The following is a 25,597-nucleotide window of genomic DNA, read 5'->3' on the forward strand; positions in this document are numbered from 1 at the left end:
TGATCTTGGGCATTTCCTGGCACTTTGGTCATGCTCAGTCATGTTTGACTCTTTGTGACCCCAGGGACCATAGCACACCAGGCTCCTCTGTCCACAGAATATTCCAGGCAAGAATATGGAAATGGGTTGTCATTTCCTGCTCCAAGGGATCTTCCCAACCCAAGGATTGAACCATGCATCCTCTACATCTCTTGCATTGGCAACAAATTTTAACCTTGAGCCATGGGAAGTCCTTTTCCTGGAATATGCCTTAAGAAAATAATTTGAAATGTTGAAACATGCTAAATTCATGGTGTTCTTTTAAGGACAGCTGATTTGCAGAATTATGACTTATGGTTATTACCTTTTAAACAGTATCATACAAATTTAGAGAATTTTATTATGAAAAAAGGTCCATTTTAGGAACAGTAATAACACTTTTAGAAATTATTTCATGTACTTTGTGGAGAAGCAATATAGCAGAGTGATTAGTAGCACTTGCTTTGGAACTGTCCATTACAGGATTTCCGTTCTTGATTGCAACCCTTGTAGCTCTGTAACATGTGAAAAAATCACTGAAACTTTTGGACTCGTTTCCTCAACCTCACCAAGTAAGTAATAATTCCAGATCTATAGTGTTATTGTAGGTATTATACCACACAATTGATGTAGAGCATTTAAGGCCTTACAAAGAAATGCTATTATCATTAGAATGTTCACATCCTTGCTTATTTTTAACTTATAATGTTTTATTTTTTTCTTAAAGAATATTATTCTAATTTATGGGAACACATGTATACCTGTGGCGGATTCATTTTGATATTTGGCAAAACTAATACAATTATGTAAAGTTTAAAAATAAAATAAAATTAGAAAAAAAATTAAAGCAAAAAGCCATTAGAGAAAAATATAATAAAGTACTAGGAAACAAAAAAAAATTACCTTTAGTTTATTTAAAAGACAAATACATGAACAACTAAGTAAATGCTCAACGCTTCAATATTTCTTCAAGAAACTTGTAAAATATAAAATTGGAAGAAAAAAAAAGAAGTTTTTTATATATATTCTTCTGGGCATTCCTGTTGGCTTAGTGGTAAAAAAATTGGCCTGCCAATGAAGGAGATACAGGCTCAATCCCTGATTTAGGACGAACCTCCAGAGAAGGAAATGGCAACCCACTCCAGTATTCTTGCCTGGCAATCCCCACAGACAGAGGAGGCTGATGGGCAATAGTCCATGTGGTCACACAGAGTCAGACACAACAGAGCAACTGAACAGCAGCAATAATATATTCTTCTAGGGGCTTCCCTGGTGGCCCAGTGGAAAAGAATCCACCTGTCAATACAGGAGTTGCCAGTTTGAGCCCTGGTCCCAGAAGATTCCCTGGAGAAGGAAATCAAACTCACTCCATGGACATGCCATGAAAACGCACTCCATGAAAATGCCCATGGACAGAAGAACCCAGTGGGCTAGAGTCCATGCAGTCACAACGAGTTGGACACCATTTAGGGACTAACAACTATGACATATGCTCTAGATTGATAGTTATGTATGTGCATGGTATTACATTATATATGTCATATTTCTCTCATTTCCTATGAAGTTTTCAGCAGCTTTCTTTGTACTCTTACAAGTTTACCATTAGTTATTCTTCTGTCATTGAAATCCAGAGTGAATGTGTTTTTGGCAAATGGGAAAAATCCAGACTCACTTTGCAATGCTTTGGACATGAAATGTGTGCAAATTCATCAAGTTAAAAATCTGCATGCAGTGATATTTCTTCAGTAGCTATCTGAAAACATTTAAAACACATAAATGTGTGTGATGTGTCAAAAGCTTCAGAAAACTGCTTTTTTTGTTGTTGTTGTTGAAATTCTGTGCATTTTACAATAGCATTGCCTTTCTCCTAATTCCTATGTTTGTTATGATTATTAAAGATAAATTCTTGAATTAAAAGTTTCACTCTGTTAATGGACATATAGCTTGCTTCTATGTTCTGGCCTCTGTAAATAGTGTTGCAATGAACATTTGGGTGTACGCACTTCTTGAATTATAGTTTTTTCTAAGTGTATGCCTAGGAGTGGGGTTTCTTTGTCATGCGGTTGTTCTTTTTGTGTTATAATCTTCATAATAGCCCACTGCTCCACAGTGACCTGTCCCCACTCCTTACCTCCATTAACTCATTCTTTATTATTCTATCAATCATACTCACTTTGATTTGACGACTGACACCCTAACTGTTCTGTCCACACTAATGCTGATAGTTCTTGGAATTTTTCCATTTTCCCTTTCATTCAGAAATTTCCTATTTGCAGAGAAATGCATGCTTTCCTTCCTATTTTATTCTTAATAAAAACATTCAAAAGTGTACCTATTCCCTTCCCCCTTGCGTGTTTCATTTATTTTCCATAGCAGTTATCTACATTTCACCTTTTATAATATTTTACTAGTGTATTTTGCTTCTTGTCTGCCGCACCTCACACACTATCATGTAAGTTTAATGAATGAGGATTCTTGTTTAGTTTGTTCAACATCATCTCCCCAGCACCTAGATCTAAACCTCAATGAATGTATCTGAAGGTTGCAATTTATAGAGGATGAAACTAAAGAACACAGTAAACAACTGGCCCATGATCACTCACTAGTGAAAGAACAAGCTCACGTTTGAACACTGATAGTCTGACTCCACTGTTAACTTTTCTCATCACCACTGATTGGGCATTTTCAACAAAATTGTACTATGATTACCAGAACTGAGAAAATAAAATTCACTACTATATTAAAGAAAGTATTATATAAAATACCAGGGGCTGTTGAAAGGCTTATACGGCTGGCAGACATTCTCTAAAACATGCTAATACCAGCCAACGTGATTTGGACAATACTAGCTAAGTCTTTTCAAACATCCAGGTCCAGTCCTATTCACAGAAGGAAAATTCCGTTAAGCAAAGAACAGTTTGCCCAAAGATGATATTGTTCTAGGAAGAGAATCTGTAATAGTCAGGGTACAGGCTAGCTTGATGTAAAAATGGAATTCAGAAAGACTGGCTCAGCAAAGAAAAAAGTATCCTTGGTTATAAACTACCAGATTTTAGCTGACTAGGGTATGCAGATGAGTCTTTTTCAGAACATAATTCTAGAAACTGGGCTTCCTTGGTGAATCAGTGCTAAAGAATACTGCTGCCAATGCAGGAGCAACAGATATGGGCCCTGGTCAGTAAGATCCCCTAGAGAAGGCCCAGGCTAGCATTCTTGCCTGGAAAAGCCCATGGACAGAGGAACCTGGTGGGCTACAGTACATGTGACCAAAAAGAGTCTGACATGATTTAGTGAATAAATGACACCAATCCTGCAAACTAAGTTTCTTTTATGTTGCTGATCATTAACCTCCAGAATGCTGTCCTCTTCTGCACTGTTGAATGATTGATTTTTTAAAAAAATAATATTTGGTACATTTCATTACAAAGCCATCTGGTTTTGGTCTAATCTTCAGTAACTAAAGTTAACTGAAAGCATAAATTCACTTAAATGCACGCATGAAAATGTTCATGAGCACTATGAATGAAAGCCAAAGGACAGAAACAACTCAAATGACCATCAAGTGATTCGTTGGAAGGACAGATGTTGAAGTGTTGCAGCTGAAGCTCTATTACTTTGGCCACCAAATGGGAAGAGCTGACACACTGGAAAAGACTCTGATGCTGGGTAAGAGTGAAGGCAGGAGGAGAAGGGGACGACAGAGGATGAGATGGTTGGATGGCATCACGGACTCAATGGACATGAGTTTGAGCAAACTCCAGAAGTTAATGGAGGACAGAAAAGCCTGGCATGCTGCAGTCCATGGTGTCACAAAGAGTTGAGCATGACTGTGTGACTGAGGAACAACAAAATATTAGTTACATGAGATGAAGGAAAAGAGATCATGGGACTTTTTTAATATAAATTTATTTATTTTAATTGGAAGCTAATTACTTTACAATATTGTATTGGTTTTGCCATACATCAACATGAATCCACCACGGGTATACATGTGTCCTCCATCCTGAACCTCCTTCCCACTTCCTTCCCCATACCATCCCTCTGGGTCATCCCAGTGCACCAGCCCCGAGCATCCTGTATCATGCATCAAACCTGGACTGGCGATTCGTTTCACATATGATATTATACATATTTCAGTGCCATTCTCCAAAATCATCCCACCCTCTCCCTCTCCCACAGAGTCCAGAAGACTGTTCTATATATTTGTGTCTCTTTTGCTGTCTCGCATACAGGGTTATCATTACCATCTTTCTACATTTCATATATATGCGTTAGTATACTGTATTGGTGTTTTTCTTTCTGGCTTACTTCACTCTGTATAATAGGCTCCAGTTTCATCCACCTCACTAGAACTGATTCAAATGTATTCTTTTTAATGGCTGAGTAATACTCCATTGTGTATATGTACCACAGCTTTCTTATCCATTCATCTGCTGATGGACATCTAGGTTGCTTCCATGTCCTGACTATTATAAACAGTGCTGCGATGAACATTGGGGTACATGTGTCTCTTTCACTTCTGGTTTCCTCAGTGTGTATGCCAGTAGGGGATTGCTGGGTCATATGACAGTTCTATTTCCAGTTTTTTAAGGAAAAAATGAATAAATTTTATTAAATTAAAGTCTGGAAAATAGAACAAAGGAAAAATATATAGACAAAGAAAGCAAGACATGCTTCAAAGATGTTCAAAGATGAACACCAAGCCAAATTAACAGAACATATCACAAGGTACAAATAAGGTTTTTTTCCCCCTGAAAAGAAAAATATATATATATATATTCTAAACTTCCTAGTGAATGGATATAATGTATTCTAAGTCAATGAAAAATGATCAGTACTAAAATATTTATTAAAGTCATTTTTGTTATTTATTAAATTAATTTTATACAATTAAAAAAATAAATTCCTTTAAAATTTCTTTACATTTTTCTTATCTAGCCCTAACTATGATTTTTATTTCACACTTGTCTTAGTAGGACAAACATTTCATGATTGCACTCATCTCACATGCTAGTAAGGTAATGCTCAAAATTCTCCAAGCCAGGCTTCAACAAGAAGCCTCTGAACTTCCAGATGTTCAAGCTTGTTTTAGAAAAGGCAGAGGAACCAGAGATCAAGTTGCCAACATCTGCTGGATTGTCAAAAAAGCAAGAGATTTCCAGAAATACATGTATTTCTGATTTATTGACTGTTCCAAAGGCTTTGATTGTATGGATCACCACAAACTCTGGAAACTTCTGTAAGAGATGGGAATACTAGACCACCTGACCTGCCTTTTGAGAAACCTGTATGCAGGTGAGGAAGAAACAGAACTGGACATGGAACAACAGACTGGTTCCAAATAGGAAAAGGAGTATGTCATGGCTGTGTATTGTCACCCTGCTTATTTGACTTATATGCAGAGTACATCATGAGAAATTCTGGACTGGATGAAGCACAAGCTGGACTCAAGATTGCCAGGAGAAATATCAATAACCTCAGATATGCAGATGATACCACCCTTATGGCAGAAAGTGAAGAAGAACTAAAGAACCTCTTAATGAAAGTGAGAGAGGAAAGTGAAAAAGTTGGCTTAAATCTTAACATTCAGAAAACGAAAATCATGGCATCTGATCCCATCACTTCATGGCCAACAGATGGGGAAACAATGAAAAGAGTGTCAGACTTTCTTTTACTGGTCTCCAAAATCACTGAAAAATTGTGACTGGAGCCATGAAATTAAAAGATGCTTGCTCTTTGGAAGAAAAGTTATGACCAACCTAGACAGCATATTAAAAAGCTGAGACATTACTTTGTCAACAAAGGTCAGTCTAGTCAAAGCTATGGATTTTCCAGTAGTCTTGTATGGATGTGAGAGTTGGACTATAAAGAAAGCTGGGCACCAAAGAACTGAAGCTTTTGAACTGTGGTGTTGGAGAAGACTCTTGAGAGCCCCTTGGACAGCATGGAGATCCAACCAGTCCATCCTAAAGGAGATCAGTCCTGAATGTTCACTGGAAGGACTGATGTTGAAGTTGAAACTCCAATTCTTTGGCCACTGATGGGAAGAGCTGATTCACTGGAAAAGACCCTGATGCTGGGAAAAATTGAGGGCAGGAGGAGAAGGGGACGACAGGATGAGATGGTTGGATGGCATAACTGACTCAATGGACATGGGTTTGGGTAAACTCCGGGAGTTGTTGATGGATAGGGAGGCCTGGCATGCTGCGGTTCATGGGGTCACAAAGAGTCGGATATGACTGAGCGACTGAACTAAACTGACTTAATCTTAAGCATATTCTCAATAAATATTACCATCTACCTTCAGTATAATTTTTGGAGTTTCAAAATGGACCTAATCTGTTTCTATGATTTGACAGTAATCAGAAAACACCTTAATAATGGAATAAAGATATATGATGTTGAGCCAAACTGGAAAAGTCATGCCCATATACCTGGATGGAACATACTGTGTGATCTCACATGGAGGTTCTTCACAGCGGCTACAGAATGGAGAAGTAATTTCATGATGTGTGCTGAAGACTTCCTATAATTAATGTGAGCTAATATCAATCACAGAGAAGGCAATGGCACCCCACTCCAGTACTCTTGCCTGGAAAATCCCATGGACGGAGGAGTCTGGTAGGCTGCAGTCCATGGGGTCGCTAAGAGTCAGACACGACTGAGTGACTTCACTTTCACTTTTCTCTTTCATGCATTGGAGAAGGAAATGGCAACCCACTCCAGTGTTCTTGCCTGGAGAATCCCAGGGAGGTGGAGCCTGGTGGACTGCCATCTGTGGGGTCTCACAGAGTCAGACACGACTGAAGCGACTTAGCTTAATATCAATCTACTGAATCCCAAGATTATAGCTATAACAATAGAATGTGAAACAAATCACAGAATGAATGACAACTGCAGTACTTACATCAGTGAATACTTAATATGGATCAGTTTAAATGTAATAATCAGCATATAAATGATATGAAATATATTTGTAAAATGTTACATTGATGGACTCAGTTCAGTTCAGTTCAGTTGCTCAGTCGTGTCTGACTCTTTGCAACCCCATGAACTGCAGCACGCCAGGCCTCCCTGTCCATCACCAACTAGTGGAGTTTACTCAAATCCATGTCCATTGAATTGGTTATGCCATCAAACCATCTCATCCTCTGTCGTCCCCTTCTTCTCCTGCCCTCAATCTTTCCCAGCATCAGGGTCTTTCCAAATGACTCAGCTTTTCCCATCATATGGCCAAAGTATTGGAATTTCAGCTTCAGCATCAGTCCTTCCAATGAATATTCAAGGTTGATTTCCTTTAGGATGGACTGGTTGGATCTCCTTGCAGTCCAAGGGACTCTCAAGAGTCTTCTCCAACACCACAGTTCAAAAGCATCAACTCTTTAGCGCTCAGCTTTCTTAATAGTACAACTCTCACATACATGCATGACTACTGGAAAAACCATAGCCTTGACTAGACAGACCTTTGTTGACAAAGTAATGTCTCTGTTTTTTAATATGCTGTCTAGGCTGGTCATAACTTTCCTTCCAAGGAGTAAGTGTCTTTTAATTTCATGGCTGCAATCACCATCTGCAGTGATTTTGGAGACCAGAAAAATAAAGTCAGCCACTGATTCCATTGTTTCCCCATCTATTTGCCATGAAGTGATGATGGGACCTTTTACCATGATCTTTGTTTTCTGAATGTTGAGATTTAAGGCAACTTTTTCACTCTCCTCTTTCACTTTCATCAAGAGGCTGTTTAGTTCTTCTTCACTTTCTGCCATAAGGGTGCTGTCCTCTGCATATCTGAGGTTATTGATATTTCTCCCGGCAATCTTGGTGTCAGCTTGTGCTTCTTCCAGCCAGCGATTCTCATGATATACTCTGCATATAAGTTAAATAAGCAGGGTGACAATACACAGCCTTGATGTACTCCTTTTCTTATTTGGAACCAGTCTGTTCCATGTTCTGTTCTAACTGTTGCTTCCTGATCTGCATACAGGTTTCTCAAGAGGCAGGTCAGTTGGTCTGCTATTCCCATCTCTTTCAGAATTTTCCACAGTTTATTGTGATCCACACAGTCAAAGGCTTTGGCATAGTCAGTAAAGCAGAAATAGATGTTTTTCTGGAACTCTCTTACTTTTCGCAAGATCCAGAAGATGTCGGCAATTTGATCTCTGGTTCCTCTGCCTTTTCTAGCACCAGCTTAAACATCTGGAAGTTCACTGTTCACGTATTTTTGACTCCTGGCTTTGAGAATTTGGGGCATTACTTTACTAGCGTCTGAGACGAGTGCAATTGTGTGGTAGTTTGAGCATTTTTTGGCATTGCCTTTCTTTGGGATTGAAATGAAAACTGACCTTTTCCACTCCTGTGGCCACTGTTGAGGTTTCCAAATTTGCTGGCATATTTAGTGCAGCACTTTCACAGCATCATCTTTCAGGATTTGAAATAGCTTAACTGGAATTCCATCACCTCCACTAGCTTTGTTCGTAGTGATGCTTTCTAAGACCCACTTGACTTCACATTCCAGGATGTCTGGCTCTAGGTGAGTGATCACACCATTATGATTATCTGGCTCATGAAGATCTTTTTTGTACAATTCTTCTGTGTATTCTTGCTCCTTTTTCTTAATATCTTCTGCTTCTGTTAGGTCCATACAATTTCTGTCCTTTATTGAGCCCATCTTTGCATGAAATGTTCCCTTGGTATCTGTAATTTTCTTGAAGAGATCTCTAGTCTTTCCGTTTCTATTGTTTTCCTCTATCTCTTTGCACTGATGGCTGAGGAAGGCTTTGTTATCTCTCTTGCTATTATTTGGAACTCTGCATTCAAATGGGTATATCTTTCTTTTTCTCCTTTGCTTTTCATTTCTCTCTTTTCACAGCTATTTGTAAGGCCTCCTCTGACAGCCATTTTGTTTTTTTGCATTTCTTTTTCTTTGGGATCCTCTTAATCCCTGTCTCCTGTATGATGTCATGAACTTCTTTTCATAGTTCATCAGGCCCTCTGTCTATCAGATCTCGTCCCTTAAATCTATTTGTTACTTCCACTGTATAGTCATAAGGGATTTGATTTAGGTCATACCTGAATGGTCTAGTGGTTTTCCCACTTTCTTCAATTTAAGTCTGAATTTGGCAATAAGGAGTTTATGATCTGAGCCACAGTCAGCTCCCAGTCTTATTTTTGTTGGACTAGTAATGTTTTATTCTAGGTTACACAAACATTAGTAACTGAAATGGAGCATTTTCTTCTCTAGTTGCTTAGCATCAAGATAGCAACATTTAAGTTTTTTGCAGCTTTATCCAGTACTAAAAATACACTATGGTTATAAACCAACTTCTCTGAACAATTTTTTTATTGCCTCTTTTACATCTTTATTCCTTAAACTGTAGATGATAGGATTCAGCATGGGAATGATAATGGTGTAAAATGTTGACACGATCATGTCATGGTTTGAGTCACAGCTGGAAGTTGGTCTCATATATGTGAAGAGGATGGTCCCATGATAAATAGTCACTCCAGTTAGATGAGACCACAAGTAGAAAAGACTTTCCTTCTCCCTTCAGCGGAATGCATCCTCAGAATGGCCAACAGAATGAAGCTATAGGAGATCAGGACAATCAGGACAGTGACTATCTCAATGGAGCCCACAAGGTAGAAGAGCAGAAGCTGGTTTGTGTGAGTGTCAGAGCAAGAAATAGCGAGGAGGGGAGGGATGTCACAAAATACATGTCTGATTTCACTGGAGGCACAAGAGAGGCTGAAAGTAGCCACTGTGTGTACAGTAGCATGCACGATGCCACCAACATAGGAAGCAATGATGAGTGGCACGTAGAGTCTGGGAGCCATGCTGGCTGAATACAGGAGGGTGTCGTAGATGGCCACGTAGCGATCATATGCCATTGAAGCCAGAAGAAAGCATTCTGTGGTCCCAAAAGTAACAAAGAGAAGCATTTGTGCTGCACATCCAAGATATGATATGGTTTTATTCTCTGACAGGAAATTAATCAACATTTTTGGAGTGACCACTGAAGAATAGCAGGCATCCAGGAATGACAAGACACTCAGAAAAGAGTACATTGGGTTTTGGATCCGAGAATCCACAATGACCAACATAACCAGTCCCAAATTTCCTACCAGTGTAAAAAGATAGGTTGCCCGAAAAAGTAAAAATAGGTAGACTTGCACCTCTAAATCATCCATAAAAGCCATCAGTATAAACATGTTTACTTCAGTCACATTTTTCATCTGGATCTGGTATGAATCTAAATCTGATGAGAGCTGTACCCTTTTAGTTTATCTCTATAGATAAGGCAGTATTTTGTGAAAATAGAATCCACCCAACTATATCTTCCTATTTGTTTCTTATCAGGATCTAATGATTTCCTTTTTAGTCATGGAATGGTCAGTGATGAAGATGTTGGATTCAAATGAATGCATTTTGCTGTTAATAAAAGAAGTTATTACATTCAATTGTTGACTAGATTCATCATGTTAAAATACCATGTCAATTTAAGTGATTTATTTTCCAGTTTATTTTTTGTTATATTCTTTACCAACTGTTTTCATACTACATAGCTTTAAAATCAACAAATATGAATAACCATAGGACTATTACAACTATGAAATATTATAGTGGAAAGTACACAATTAAATACTAGCTTTGCTATAAGGTGCATGAAGTATCTTTTTATGTTCACAACTGTAAAAATGGAAGTAATCAAACATTACAAGATTGAGTTTGATTTAAATAAGAAAACAATATAAAATTATGTAATATGAAATGTTTCCAGATAAGTAAGAAATGGCATAAATGAAACCTATATTTCAACTTTTTGTGCAGAGCTGTTTGTTTAAACAAAATCATTTTATATCCATTTATCTGGCAGTTATATTGTCCCATTAATTTCCATTCAAGAACAATGATACACTGAACAGCAGACAGTATTTTGGAGAATATGTACCCATTTTGCAAAGAATAAGAATATGAATATTAATTTTTTTCTAAAAATAGGTGTCATTAAGGTGATCATGTTGGCCTCTGCAGCTTATCATACTGTTTTAGTTCAGTCATTCAGTCATGTCCGACTCTTTGCGACCCCATGAATCACAGCACGCCAGGCCTCCCTGTCCAACACCAACTCCCGGAGTCCACTCAGACTCACGTCCATCAAGTCAGTGATGCCATCCAGCCATCTCATCCTCTGTCGTCCCTTTCTCCTCCTGCCCCCAATCCCTGCAAGCATCAGAGTCTTTTTCAATGAGTCAACTCTTCGCATGAGGTGGCCAAAGTACTGGAGTTTCAGCTTTAGCATCATTCCTTCCAAAGAAATCTCAGGGCTGAATGCCTTCAGAATGGACTGGTTGGCTCTCCTTGCAGTCCAAGGGACTCTCAAGAGTCTTCTCCAACACCACAGTTCAAAACCATCAATTCTTCGGCGCTCAGCCTTCTTCACAGTCCAACTCTCACATCCATACATGACCACAGGAAAAACCATAGCCTTGACTAGATGGACCTTTGTTGGCAAAGTAATGTCTCTGCTTTTGGAATATGCTATCTAGGTTGCTCATCTAGGTTTCTTCCAAGGAGTAAGCGTCTTTTAATTTCATGGCCCCCAAAATAAAATCTGACAGTTTACACTGTTTCCCCATCTATTTCTCATGAAGTGATGTGACCGAATGCTATGATTTTCCTTTTCTGAATGTTGAGCTTTAAGCCAACTTTTTCAGTCTCCACTTTCACTTTCATCAAGAGGCTTTTTAGTTGTTCTTCACTTTTTGCCATAAGGGTGGTGTCATCTGCATATCTGAGGTTATTGATATTTCTCCTGGCAATCTTGATTCCAGCTTGTGTTTCTTCCAGTCCAGCATTTCTCATGATGTACTCTGCATATAAGTTAAATAAGCCAGGTGACAATATACAGCCTTGATGTACTCTTTTTCCTATTTGGAACCAGTCTGTTGTTCCATGTCCAGTTCTAACTTGCTTCCTGACCTGCATACACATTTCTCAAGAGGCAGTTCAGGTGGTCTGGTATTCCCATCTCTTTCAGAATTTTCCACAGTTTATTGTGATCCACACAGTCAAAGGCTTTGGCACAGTCAATAAAGCAGAAATAGATGTATTTTTGGAACTCTCTTGCTTTTTCCATGATCCAGTGGATTTTGGCAATTTCATCTCTGGTTCCTCTGTCTTTTCTAAAACCAGGTTGAACATCAGGAAGTTCATGGTTCACATATTGCTGAAGCCTGGCTTGGAGAATTTTGAGCATTACTTTACTAGCATGTGAGATGAGTGCAATTGTGTGGTAGTTTGAGCATTCTTTGGGATTGGAATGAAAACTGACCTTTTCCAGTCCTGTGGCCACTGCTGAGTTTTCCAAATTTGCTGGCATATTGAGTGCAGCACTTTCACAGCATCATCCTTCAGGATTTGGAATAGCTCAACTGGAATTCTATCACCCCCACTAGCTTTGTTCATAGTGATGCTTTATAAGGCCCACTTGACTTCACACTCCAGGATGTCTGGCTCTAGGTCAGTGATCACACCATCGTGATTATCTGGGTTGTGAAGATCTTTTTTGTACAGTTCTGTGTATTCTTGCCATCTCTTCTTAATATCTTCTGCTTTTCTTATGTCCATACCATTTCTGTCCTTTATCAAGCCCATCTTTGCATGAAATGTTCCTTTGGTATCTCTGATTTTCTTGAAGAGATCCCTAGTCTTTCCCATTCTGTTGTTTTCCTCTATTTCTTTGCATTGATTGCTGAAGAAGGCTTTCTTATCTCTTCACACACATATAAATGCTTGTACGTAAAAGGCATGTTGATTGATACAACACAAACACACACAGGCATATGTGTATGTAACTTTTCTTTAGCATATTATGTATTCTTTTCTTCTTTCATCTTGATATAACTAGAATGTATAGTCCCCAATATTCACAACGTTATTAACATTATATCTGACTAGCTTAATTAAATTCCAGCTAATCAATACCAAAACCGTAGTTCATATGGTTCCATATCATGGAGTCATTGGTATCTGAATTCATTTCAAAGCATTCTGATCTACCCTTACATTTATTCATTGGCAGCTATCTAATCCCAGTCTGTGGTTTGGGGACCACGGATAACATGTTCAAATTCCTGGTGTTAACTACCATGCTGATTTGTAAGGATGCATTTCTTCCATTTTTGTTATTTCATTCAGAGCTTGAGTGCTAAGCAATACTTTAATTTCTCACAGAAAATAAAGTCCAGGCATTGACATCTATCAAGATCACACATTAAAAAAAGACAAACACAATTCAGAGACTAGTGTATAACTGGCCTGTGTATTCGGTTCTTTCCACAGCTGAGCCCCAATCCACCTTTATGGATTTGATTACAGGTCTGGTGCTGACTCAGATTTTAGCTCTCTGTTCCTTGGACCCTTTCAACTCTGATATGCCCCTGCAGAAACCCCCACTCCTCATGCTCAAGCCCAAGAACCTCATTACAGAAGGGTCCCTCCTACATGCATGTTTAAGCCTTGTTTCCAATAGACCTCATTTCATTGCAAAGACATGTGTCCTTCAGAGATAACTTGAAGATGTACTGTTCCCTTTCTTGCTTTCGCCCATTTGTATTTATTAACTTTTAATTACAATTTGCAAAAACTCATTTTCTTCTTAAAGGAACATCCTTATTTTTAAATCCAAGACAATTTTCTAAGATTCAGGGTCCAACCTAATGATACTTTTGTGAATTGGAATTAAGTTTAAATTATAATTCAACAGTTCTTGTGCAGAACTCTCTCACCTATATTACCTGTTTCAAAGTGCTGGTAGCTCTGTTGTCTCCATATCTTTGCAACACCGTGGACTATAGTCCACCAGGCTCCTCTGTCCATGAATTCTCCAAGCAAGAATACTGGAGTGGGTTGCCACTTCCTACTTTAGGGCGTCTTCCTGACCCAGGGATCGAGCCTGGGTCTCCTGCATTGCAGGAAGGTTCTTCTTCACTGCTTAAGCCATCAGGGAAGCCCTTATTGTATTTATTCCTATGCAATATCTCTGCTCTTATTTCTCCTGTTTGGGACACTCTCCTCACTGCTATTCATTCGGTTTCTTCTACTAAATATCAAAACTAAACCATGTTCACTGATATTAGTTATAGCTGCAAATCCAAACTATGCAAGTGTGCTGTTGAATAGTGTGTGTATATGCATGTGTGTGTGTGTGTGTGTGTGTGTGTGTGTGTATCATTCGGCATTGAAGAGATTCTTAAACATAATTCAATATTACAAGATTAAATTTTATGCTTTAAAGAAAAATAAACACATATATATTGAAAAAAACTAGCTATAAATAAGAGAAAATAGGTACAGTTATGCATCCGTTAAATTTATAAATCATAGAATACATACAGAAGTATGTACATAGTATGTACGTACAGAAGAAGTACCTAGAATTATGGTTTCTCAGATGGTGCTTTGGTAAAGAATTAGCCTGCCAACGCAGGAGACACTACAGATGTGGGTTCAATCCCTGGGTCAAGAAGATTCCCTGGAGAAAGAAAAGGCAACACACTCCAGTATTCTTGTCTGGGAAAGCCCATGGACAGAGAAGTCTGGTGGGCTACAGTCAATGGGGTCCATCAAGCTCCTCTGTTCATGGGGTTGCAACAGAGTCAGAAGTGATTTAGTGATTTTAGCAAGATCAGCTAAAGTGATTTAGTGATTTAGCAACAATAACTAAAGACTTGAAGTTAATTATCTCCATGAAAATCCTATTGGTATAATAGTTACATTCTGAAGTACAGAAAGTTAGGATTTCAATTTATGTACATTGGTATATATTCTACGTATATTTACACACACACAGTCCCATAGGCATGAAATCTTTACCTTAAAATATGTAGTGTCAACTTTCTTTTCATATAATCCAAAATAGCTATGTTACTGTAGTTGCAATTACTAGTAATTTGATACTTATATATCTGACTAGTGTGCTTGCCTGGAGAATCCCAGGGGCAGGGGAGCCTGGTGGGCTGCCGTCTCTGGGGTCAAACAGAGTCGGACACGACTGAAGTGACTTAGCAGCAGCAGCAGCTTAAGCAAACATAATCTAATCAATAGGAAAACCACAGCTCACCTACTCCCATATCATATTCCATGGGATCATTGGTTTGGACTCCAGTTCTAATCACTCTGCTCCAACCTCAGATCTCTGCATTGGCAGCAGTCTATTCCCAGTCTGTGGTTCACACATGTGTGTTCAAATGCCTGTTGCTATTTTTATGCTCTTTGTGTCAGCGCATTTCTCTCCCTCTTATCATTTCATCCAGAGTATGGGAGGAGAAGGGGATGACAGAGAATGAGATGGTTGGATGGCATCATTGTCTCAATGGACATGAGTTTGGGTAAACGCTGGGATTGGTGATGGACAGGGAAGCCTGGTGTGCTGCAGTCCAGGGGTTCTCAAAGAGTCGGACATGACTGAGTGACTGAATGAACTTAACTTATGGATAGTAAATTCATTCAATAATTCATCACAGAATACAGAGACTAGGCATTAGAATTTACCAAGATCACACTCAATTCTCAAGGATGACAAAAGACAAGCACAATTCAGAGAGTTAGGTAGGACTGACTGGCATATGGAGCTTGTCCCAAGCTAAGCTCCACCACATCTTCCTGGCTTTCCCTGCAGGCCTGGTCCTGACTCAGCTTTGCCTGTTTTCTTTTGACTCTTTCCACTCTGTGAGCCCTGGTAGAGGCCACCATTCCTTGGTGTCGGGGACAATGAACAAGGTACAAAAACATCCCTACTGTGCTCATATTAAACCCTGCTTCCAACAGACTTCCTTTTCATTGCAAGGGCATGTCTTTCAAAGTAATTGTATCAGTATTATATGTATTTTTCCTTCCTTCTATCAATCCTTCCATTATCATTAATATTTTGGGGGTGTAAAATCATTTTAGTTTTAATAGGGCTACCTCCTAAATAAAGACTCTAAGCTGAAAATGTTTCCCTAAAATGGGATTACATTACAAGTTATTACATTTAGTTGTTGGCTAAATTAATCATGTTAAAATACCATGTCAATTAAAGTAGTTTATTTTACAGCTTATTTTTTGTTACATTCTTTATCATGTTTTCATAGTTTAAAGTCCACAGATATGAATAAATGTAGTTCTTTCAATATTGAAATGTTATTGTGGAAAGTATACAACTACATACTAGCTTTGCTATGAGGTGCCTGAAGTGCCTTTTTACATCCACAATTGTAAAAATGGAAGTAAGTAAGCACACATAGCAAGATTTTGATTTGCTTAAAATAAGAAAATAATATAAAAATTATTTAAGTGCTTCCAGATAACTAGAAAATGGCATAAATGAAACTTATTTCAACTTATTGTGCAGAGCTGCCTGTTTAAGTAAAATCATTTAATATCATTATCCTATTCCATTAGCTTCCAGTGTTGAATTGAAGAGCATACAGTATTTTGGAGATGTACTCTTTTTGCAAAAAATAACGATATGATTTTATTTTTTTTTCTTATTTTCTAAGAATACATGTTACTAAGTTGTTCATTTTGACCTCTGCAGCTTATCTTATGGGTACTGATTTTCAAATTTTTTCTCAGTAACATGTGAGGTGCTTCTCAATTCATGGTCTTATTATCTCTGCAAAGTCCTTGGAAATATTTTTGAAATATATTTCAGTCAAAAACAAATTGTGGATGTTCTTTTATTATATTATAGTTGCTAATGGAGTTTCTATTTTTTCTCCAATGTCATTACACTATTACTTAATTGGTGGTATAGGAACAAAGGGAAGTGTATGACTTTTTTTTAAGTTAAAGACATTTTTGCATCTGAAATGAAATCTTAGTTATTGAAACAAAATTAATTACTGGATTCATCACATTAAGGGGCAGATTTTTGGCATGTTAACTTTTGTTTTTCCTTCAGCTTGCCATAATTAAAAAAGTATTTAAGTAGTGAGAAATCTGCCATATACAGGGTCAGGCTGAATTTAATAGTTTATGATGTTAAACATGCTACATTTTTATTGAATTTAATTGTCCATACCTCAGGAAGAATAAAGCTTCAGCTTGCTGTTAGAAGAAAGTCACATCTTTATTTTCCCAGAAATGTTTCCATAAGTCCATGTAGAAGACATTTCTAATGCACAAAATAAATTGATAAGTATGAGTTTAAGGGCTTCCCTGGTTGGTCAGTGGTAAAGAATCTGCCTGCCAATGCAGGAGACCTGGGTTCAAATCCTGGCTTAAGAAGATCCCCTGGAGAAGGAAATGGCAATTCACTCCAGTAATCGTGCCTGGGAAATCCCAAGGACAGAGGAGCCTGGCAGGCTACAGTCCATGGGGTAACAGAGTCAGATACGGCTTAGGGATTAAAAACCAACAATACAGGCAAGAGTTTACCACACCAAAAAATGTTCATTTAATTCTCACAGAAGTCTAGTGTAAAAAAAATACAATTAAATTTTATTTCTGTATAAATTCATACAACTTACATAATAATCATGAGAACACACAGAGACAAAAACAATAAGGTATCATTAGGTTTGAATTGTTATATTAATAAAATAGTCTATAAAGCATCAATTAATAGTACAAATATGTATTAATAAATTTGGAGCATCATAAATATTACCTTAATCTTTAAAAATTCTATTTTCTTTTTCTCTCCAAACCTCTCTCCTACTTTCCTTCTCTTCCTGTTGCTTTCTCTTTCTCTCTCAAATCCATGGAACATATACAAAGATGTTTACTATACAGAGTAAGATGAAAAACAGGAATTAGGTACAGAAAATAAATACAAATATGCAAATGAATTTTGAAAAATGGACCAGTAGGTAGTCTAGCAAGGAATCCATCACAAAATATAAATTAACTGATAGATACAGGAGACATTTCAGTGACATTACAATTCTAACCTTTCCTTAACTAATGTGCTTGAAATAAAATAACAGTGAGAAATTAAGAACTTTATTTGGAGTTAAAAAAAAAAAAAAAACTGCATTGAAATCTCAGATTTAGCACTTAGTGACAGCATTAACTCAGAAAAGTTATTTCTGAACCACACACACACAGAAAAAAAAACTAATTGACCAAAATTTTCAGGTATATTTTGTTCATTTACATGGATATGGTATAATTTCAGAGCACTTTTTAGCAGCTGATTAAAATATGTTTCATAAGTTAAAATATTAAGCATCTGTGAAGGTTGCTTATATATGAACTATAACTTCTAAATTTTACTTAAATCAATGAAATTAATAGAGAATTTAAAATCAAAGTGTAAAAATAAAAGCACTGGGCAATTAATGGGTCCCAAAAGGAAACAAGGAATTTCTTTTTTAAGCTATGCATACATTTGCATGAGATAAAATATATAATAAACTCTATTTTATTGATAATAAACTGGGTCAGTCCCAATATTCTATGCTATAAGAAACTTTAAAAAGCCTTTCTGTCCCTGCATTATGCCTTTCCCCAAATTAGAATGGTAAATCATCTTTTCTGAAAATTAGCCCGATCATGAACATCCTTTCAAAAAAAATAATCAAAATTAAAAGTGTCTTTAAAATTAGAATTTATAAGTTGTATTCTGTGATTCAGTACACCAAAACCAAAAACTTTGGAGAACTTTTTAAGCCTAACAAAGGAAAATTTAAAGAATTAGCACCAATTTCTTAAATAAAAATATAGAATGGTAAATAAAAATTTGTGGACACATCAATAAAATAAAATACTAGTATATTTATTTAAGTTCTCCTGATACTCTGGTAGGTATAAATTTCTAGTAAACTTTTATGTCTCTGTTCTTGCCTGTAGAGCAAGAAGAAGAGTTCCTGAATAAAAGTGTGTTTTATTCCAATTTATGTCCCATTAGAAAATTTATCTATTTCACTATAGGGCACTGGGTTCATGATAGAGAAAAGTATGAGGTTTAGCTACTATACAACCCCATTGACTGTAGCCAACAAGGCTTCTCTGTCCATGGAATTCTCCAGGCAAAAATACCAGAGTGAGTAACCATTCCCTTCTCCAGGGGATCTTCCTGACCCAAGGATACTAACCTGCATATCCTACACTGCAGGCAGATTCATTACCACTGAGCCACCAGGGAAGCCTACCATTGAGGTATAACATATGTAAACTTATATGCATATTTAATGCACTCTTCTTGAAGATTTGGGGGAAGAGTACATCCATGAAAGCATGACCACTATCAGGGCCATAAAGATATCCTTATTTCTCAAAGTTTCCTCTGCCTCTTTTATTTTTATTATAATTTTATAATAAAAACACAACATAACATCTACCTTATTAGCAGCTTTGAGTATACAAAACAGAATTATTAACTATAGGGACTACACTGTATAGAAGATCTCCTGAACTTAATTTAACTTGAATAACTGAAACTTTGTATGTTCTGATGATCACTTTTCCATTTCTCCCTTCCCCAGTCCCTAGAAACCACCATTCTTCTCTCTTTGCTTCCATGAGTTTGACTGTTACAGATAACTCATATAAGTAAGATCATAGAGTATTTACCTTTCTGTGTCTGAATTATTTCACTTAAAAAATGGCCTCCAAATCCTTCTATATTATTGCAATGTCAAGATTTCCTCCTTTATTAAAGTTGAGTAATGTTTTCACTGTTTGTATATGTCAGTTTTTTTAATCCATATATCCATAAATAGACATTTAAGTGGTTTTTATATCTTAGTTATTGTGAATAATGCTGCAGTGAACATGGGAATGCAATATCTCTCCAAGATTCTAATTTCATTTTTTTATATAAATATCCAGAAATGACTGGCAAATGACATAGTAGATTTAATTTTTTGACAAACCTCTATAACATTTTACACAGTGGCTGTAGCAATTTCCTTTATATCATTAATGCCCAAGGGGTTCTTTCTCCATATCTTTGCCAGCACTTGCTGATTTTTTCTTCTTCAATAATAGCTCTCCTAACAGCTCTAAGGTTATATGCAATTGTACTGTTGATTTGAATTTGATAAAATATCCATACTACCCAGGTCAATGAAAGATTCAATGCAGTGCTTATCAAAACAACATTGGAGTCATCATGCATCCTGGTTTCAAAATATGTTACAAAGCTACATTATTTGAACAATATAGTATTGGTATAAAGACAGATACATAGACCAACAGAACAGAACAAAAAGCTTGCATATTAATTTACATATATTTAGTCAATTGATCGGAGAAGGCAATGGCACCCCACTCCAGTACTCTTGCCTGGAAAATTCCATGGATGGAGAAGCCTGGTAGGCTGTAGCCCATGGGGTCGCTAAGAGTTGGACAGGACTGAGCGGCTTCACTTTCACTTTTCACTTTCATGCATTGGAGGAGGAAATGGCAACCCACTCCAGTGTTCTTGCCTGGAGAATCCCAGGGACGGGGGAGCCTAGTGGGCTGCTGTCTATGGGGTCGCACAGAGTCAGACACGACTGAAGCAACTTAGCAGCAGCAGCAGCAATTGATATTTGACAAGAGTGTCAACAATACACCAAGGGAAAAGGATAGTCCCTTTAGCAAATTGTGTGGGGAAAACTGGGTATTCACATGGAAAAGAATGAAGGTCAACCCTCAGCTTTCACCATGAATGAAAATCAAAAGACTTAAACCTAAGACCTGAACTTAAAAAACTAGCAGAATATATAAGGGTAAAACTTCATGACTCTGTACTTATTAATGATTTCATGGATATGACATGATAAACACAGGCAACAAAAACAAAATTAGATAACTGAGACTACATCAAACTAAAAATATATACAGAAAAGGAAAGAGTCAAACAGAGTAAGAAGGCAACTTTCAGAATGGGAGAAAATACTTGCAAGCCCCTTGAACAGGTGTTTTCTTCAAAGTAGATACACAGACAACAGGTTAGTATGAAAAAATAATTAATATCAGTAATTATCATGGAAATGTAAATCTAAAATTTTGTTATAAATCAGGGACCAAAGGACTCTATTTATTCAACAAATATTAGCATGCATTCAATCATTTCAGGACTGTTTTCTTTTTTATTGAGTAAATTGTCATGTTGCTATTTTGATCCAGGAGGTAATTAGGACATATTCCCCTTGGAGAATCTCCTGTGGTTTCATCAATAGTTGAGTAAGTGGATATAAGCATTTTGAGCTACTTTTATTCACACTGTACCTAAACCTGCCTTTGCTGATCCACAGGTAAGAGGAAACTTCAGGTCATTTGCAGAATAATTTAATATTTGCAGAATAATAATAAGACATAGTATCAGATATGACATGCAATCCTGTTAGTTGTTGCCTTCCCATAGGTGAATAAATACAACAGAGAAGATAGAAGGCATTATATGGTTTTAGTTAAATGAGGATGTGTGTATTTGTGCTCAGTTGTGTCCAACTCTTTGCAACCCCATGGACTGTAATCCACCAGGCTCCTCTGTCCACGGAATTTCCTAGGCAAGAGTACTGGAGTGGGTTGCCATTTCCTCCTCCAAGGGATCTTCCCAACGAGGGATCGAACATGCACCTCTGGCAACTCCTGCACTGGCAGTCAGGTTTTTTACTGCTGCACCACCTGAGCGTATTCTTTTATTTACTTGACAGATGACAGATCGGTTTAAGCCAGAAACAACCATGAAAATGTCTTATTCAAAAAGCATTTGTCCTATCAAACTATCAGAGGGATTATCTTTTGCTATAAAGAGGAAAACAATTATCCTTTTATTTTTGCCTTTGTGATGTACAAGCTACATCAGATTACTACTGCTTCAGAATGTTTCTCTAGATTTAATATTTAGAAAAATCTTTGAAAAATGAACTTCCCTGGTGGCTTAGATGGTAAAGCATCTGCCTACAATGTGGGAGACCCAGGTTCGATCCCTGGGTTGGGAAGATCCCCTGGAGAAGGAAATGGCAACCCACTCCAGTACTCTTGCCTGGAAAATCCCATGGACAGAGGAGCGTTGTAGGCTCATGGGGTCACAAAGAGTCGGACACGGCTGAGCGACTTCATTTTTTGAAAAATGCACACCAAAAAGCATGTTTTATTTGCTGGAGAGGTGAAGAATGAGGGGAAAGGACAGATAGGGAGTTTAGAATGGACATGTATACACACCAATATTTAAAATGGATAATCAATAAGGACCTACTGTGGAGCACATGGAATTCAGCTCAATGTTATGTGGCTGCCTGGATGGGAGGGGAGTTTGTAGGAGAACAGATACATGTATGCATATGGCTGAGTCCCTTTGCTGTCCACCTGAAACTCTCACAGCAACGTTAATCGGCTATAAACTTATAAAAAAATAAAAAGGTAAATAATAAAATAAATAAAATTCTCAGAAATGGAAAGTTTTATTTCACTGAGAGGAGCAAGAGGCAGGTCAGTTTCAGAAAGAAGCCATGGTATTACAGGAGGTGGTGAAAAATGATGAAAAGTGGATGCATCGTGGGGGATACCTGGGATTGGATCTGGGCTCTGACAGTTCTGAGAGCTTCTATAAAGGGGAAATAAAATAACATGTACAAAAGCCCATCACTGTTGCATGTGCTCGGTGCATGGCTGTTATTATTTTTCCTCTTCTTTGCAAGCTTTGTTTTTCAAGATTGGATCAATATAGTTGGAATATTTACCTTCTATTAGCATTGTATTTTTGAAGAAGCTTTAGATTATTTTAGAAGTTGACCCTGTATTATTAAAACCTTTGATAATCATAGTCATTTCCTCTTTAAAATTCCGAGTCCTTTCAATATATTCTAATATTGACTCGGTTATACCCAGTATGATTTTCATTTTGGCATCCAGTAGAAAAGCCCATTTTCAGAGAAATGGAAATGGAAACCCACTCCAGTATTCTTGCCTGGAAAATTCCATGAAGAGAGAAGCCTGGGAGGCTACAGTCCATAGGGTCCCAAAAATTTGGACATGACTGAGCACACACATACACACACACACACACACATTTAACATCATAAGTCTTTCACTATCTAAACTTAAACTCACTGTAACATAGAAAATAGAATTATGTGATATGTGTGTGTGTTTTGGTATTACCAGAATACAAAATTTACAAAGCTTCCTTACTCTCTAAAGAAGATACCAGAGGCATGAAGAGTGAATAGGGGAATCAAAATCAAAATCAAATTATGATACATTGCATTTCTTCCTAGCAGAATATTGTTTTGGTATGTATTAAAAGTCACAAAACAAATTCATGACAAGTAGATAAAGGAGAAAATATCTGGATCAAGGATCTGATCACATATATTGTAAAATTATTAGTTATAGTATTAACTTTATAATCCTGCATTTGCTAATGTTTTAAATATATATACATTTGGTGATCAAAGTTCAATTATATGGTCATTCTAAATGTGTAACCAAACAAGACATATTTAAAGGAAATTGTTTTACATATTTATATTTGTTGCTTTGCATATTTAATTAGCCTGTGTGACTGTGTATTATTTTATCTGCTTGAGCATATACATGTCTTAGTACTTTGAAGAAGGAAAACTTTAGAGAGCAATATTAACATTGCCATGGCTCTTAATCATGAGCCTGGCCTGTGAACAAATATTTTCAGTTTCTTAATCCTGTTTTATTTGTCTTGAATGAACTATATCATTGAAATGATGTTAAGAATCATAATGGGGTTAATCATCTTGTGAATCAAGCTCCCATTTAAAAATAATCGTTTTAATATTATCAGAAATACTAATGTTCTGATTCTACAGTTGACTAGATAGTAATTGCAAGTCATTTTACACAATAACTGAAAGTTGTGGAATGCTGCTATTCTGTTTCAGGGATCTGTACACTGATACACTATCTTATGTGTTTGAATATCAGAGGGAAATTATATTTTATTCAGTCATTTGGTGCATTTTAATGTGATTTAGTATGAAGACAGATAATAGAATGCAGTGACACATTAACCAGTTAACCTCATGGTTTTATAAATTACATGGATTCAAGAAGTAAGTGAACACACAAATATTGGTATTTGATTCTCCAGTGAGCAGCATGGACACTTTACTCACTGCTTTGTCACGTCTCCTGGTCAACAACTCGGAAATGAAACATCCCTCAAAATAAATATAAGAGCATATGTCAAAATCCTTTAAGCCACATTACTGAGTCACAATGTTTTTATTATTTTGTAGTAAATGAATTGTAATTTTATGTTAAAATTTGTTCCATGAGGAGTCACCATGAAGAATACCACTGAAGTTACTATATTTGTACTGAAAGGTCTCACAGATAATCCTGAAATACAATTTATCTTATTCTTCCTGTTTCTAGCAATGTATCTCTTTACTTTGATTGGAAATTTAGGACTGGTTGTGTTGGTCATTGGGGATTGCCGGCTCCACAACCCCATGTACTATTTTCTGAGTGTGCTGTCATCTGTTGATGCCTGCTATTCTTCAGTAATTACACCAAAAATGTTAGCAGATTTTACGTCAAAAAACAAAACCATTTTGTTGCCTGAGTGTGCAGCACAGATGTTTCTCTTCACTACTTTTGGGACCACAGAATGCTTTCTTCTGGCTGCAATGGCATATGATCGCTACGTGGCCATCTACAACCCCCTCCTGTATTCAGTCAGCATGGCACCCAGAGTCTACATGCCACTCATCATTGCTTCCTATGTTGGTGGCATCGTGCATGCTACTGTACACACAGTGGCTACTTTCAGCCTCTCCTTCTGTGCCTCCAATGAAATCAGACATGTCTTCTGTGACATCCCTCCCCTCCTCGCTATTTCTTGCTCTGACACTCACACAAACCAGCTTCTGCTCTTCTACCTTGTGGGCTCCATTGAGATAGTCACTGTCCTGATTGTCCTGATCTCCTATAGCTTCATTCTGTTGGCCGTTCTGAGGATGCATTCTGCTGAAGGGAGAAGGAAAGTCTTTTCTACTTGTGGCTCTCACCTAACTGGAGTGTGCATTTTTCATGGGACCATCCTCTTCATGTATGTGAGGCCAAGTTCCAGCTATGCCTTGGACCATGACATGATTGTGTCCCTCTTTTACAGTGTTGTGATTCCCATGCTGAATCCCATCATCTATAGTTTAAGGAATAAAGATGTAAAAGAGGCAATGAAGAGAATGTTCTGGAGAATTTGATTTAGCTGTAAAGCATATTTTCACAGTAACTGCTACAGCTAAGTCACTTCAGTTTTGTCCGACTCTGTGTGACCCCATAGACGGCAGCCCACCAGGCTTCCATGTCCCTGGGATTCTCCAGGCAACAACACTGGAGTGGATTGCCATTTCCTTCTCCAATGCATGAAAGTGCAAAGTGAAAGTGAAGTCGCTTAGTTGTGTCTGACTTTAGCGACCCCATGGACTGCAGCCTACCAGGCTCCTCCGTCCATGGGATTTTCTAGGCAAAAGTACTGGAGTGGGGTGCCATTGCCTTCTCTGTAAAAATTAAAGTTTAAAAAATTGAGGGTAAGGTTCTTCTATGCCTCAATATCAAGAAGATACGCTGAAAATATTTTTACATTATGAATTCACTTCTTTTCTCCCTTGATGTTTT

At 37.4% G+C, this 25,597-nt stretch overlaps 2 protein-coding genes across 2 annotated transcripts; one reads left to right on the forward strand and one right to left on the reverse strand.

The window, feature by feature from the left end:
- Nucleotides 1–9,328: 9,328 nt before the first annotated feature.
- On the reverse strand, nucleotides 9,329–10,281 carry LOC109569095 (olfactory receptor 5T3-like). Its single transcript, XM_019974411.2, is given in 2 exon segments — nucleotides 9,329–9,534; nucleotides 9,537–10,281. Coding segments are annotated over 2 exon segments (921 nt in total). The 5' UTR covers nucleotides 10,252–10,281.
- Nucleotides 10,282–24,261: 13,980 nt separating this feature from the next.
- LOC109569125 (olfactory receptor 5T2-like) lies at nucleotides 24,262–25,182 on the forward strand. The gene has a single exon (XM_019974436.2). It carries the CDS (start codon nucleotides 24,262–24,264, stop codon nucleotides 25,180–25,182), a length of 921 nt encoding a protein of 306 aa, XP_019829995.2.
- The last annotated feature ends 415 nt before the right edge of the window (nucleotides 25,183–25,597 follow it).

Source organism: Bos indicus, chromosome 15 (assembly GCF_029378745.1).
Source record: "Bos indicus isolate NIAB-ARS_2022 breed Sahiwal x Tharparkar chromosome 15, NIAB-ARS_B.indTharparkar_mat_pri_1.0, whole genome shotgun sequence".
NCBI classification, from domain to species: domain Eukaryota; kingdom Metazoa; phylum Chordata; class Mammalia; order Artiodactyla; family Bovidae; genus Bos; species Bos indicus.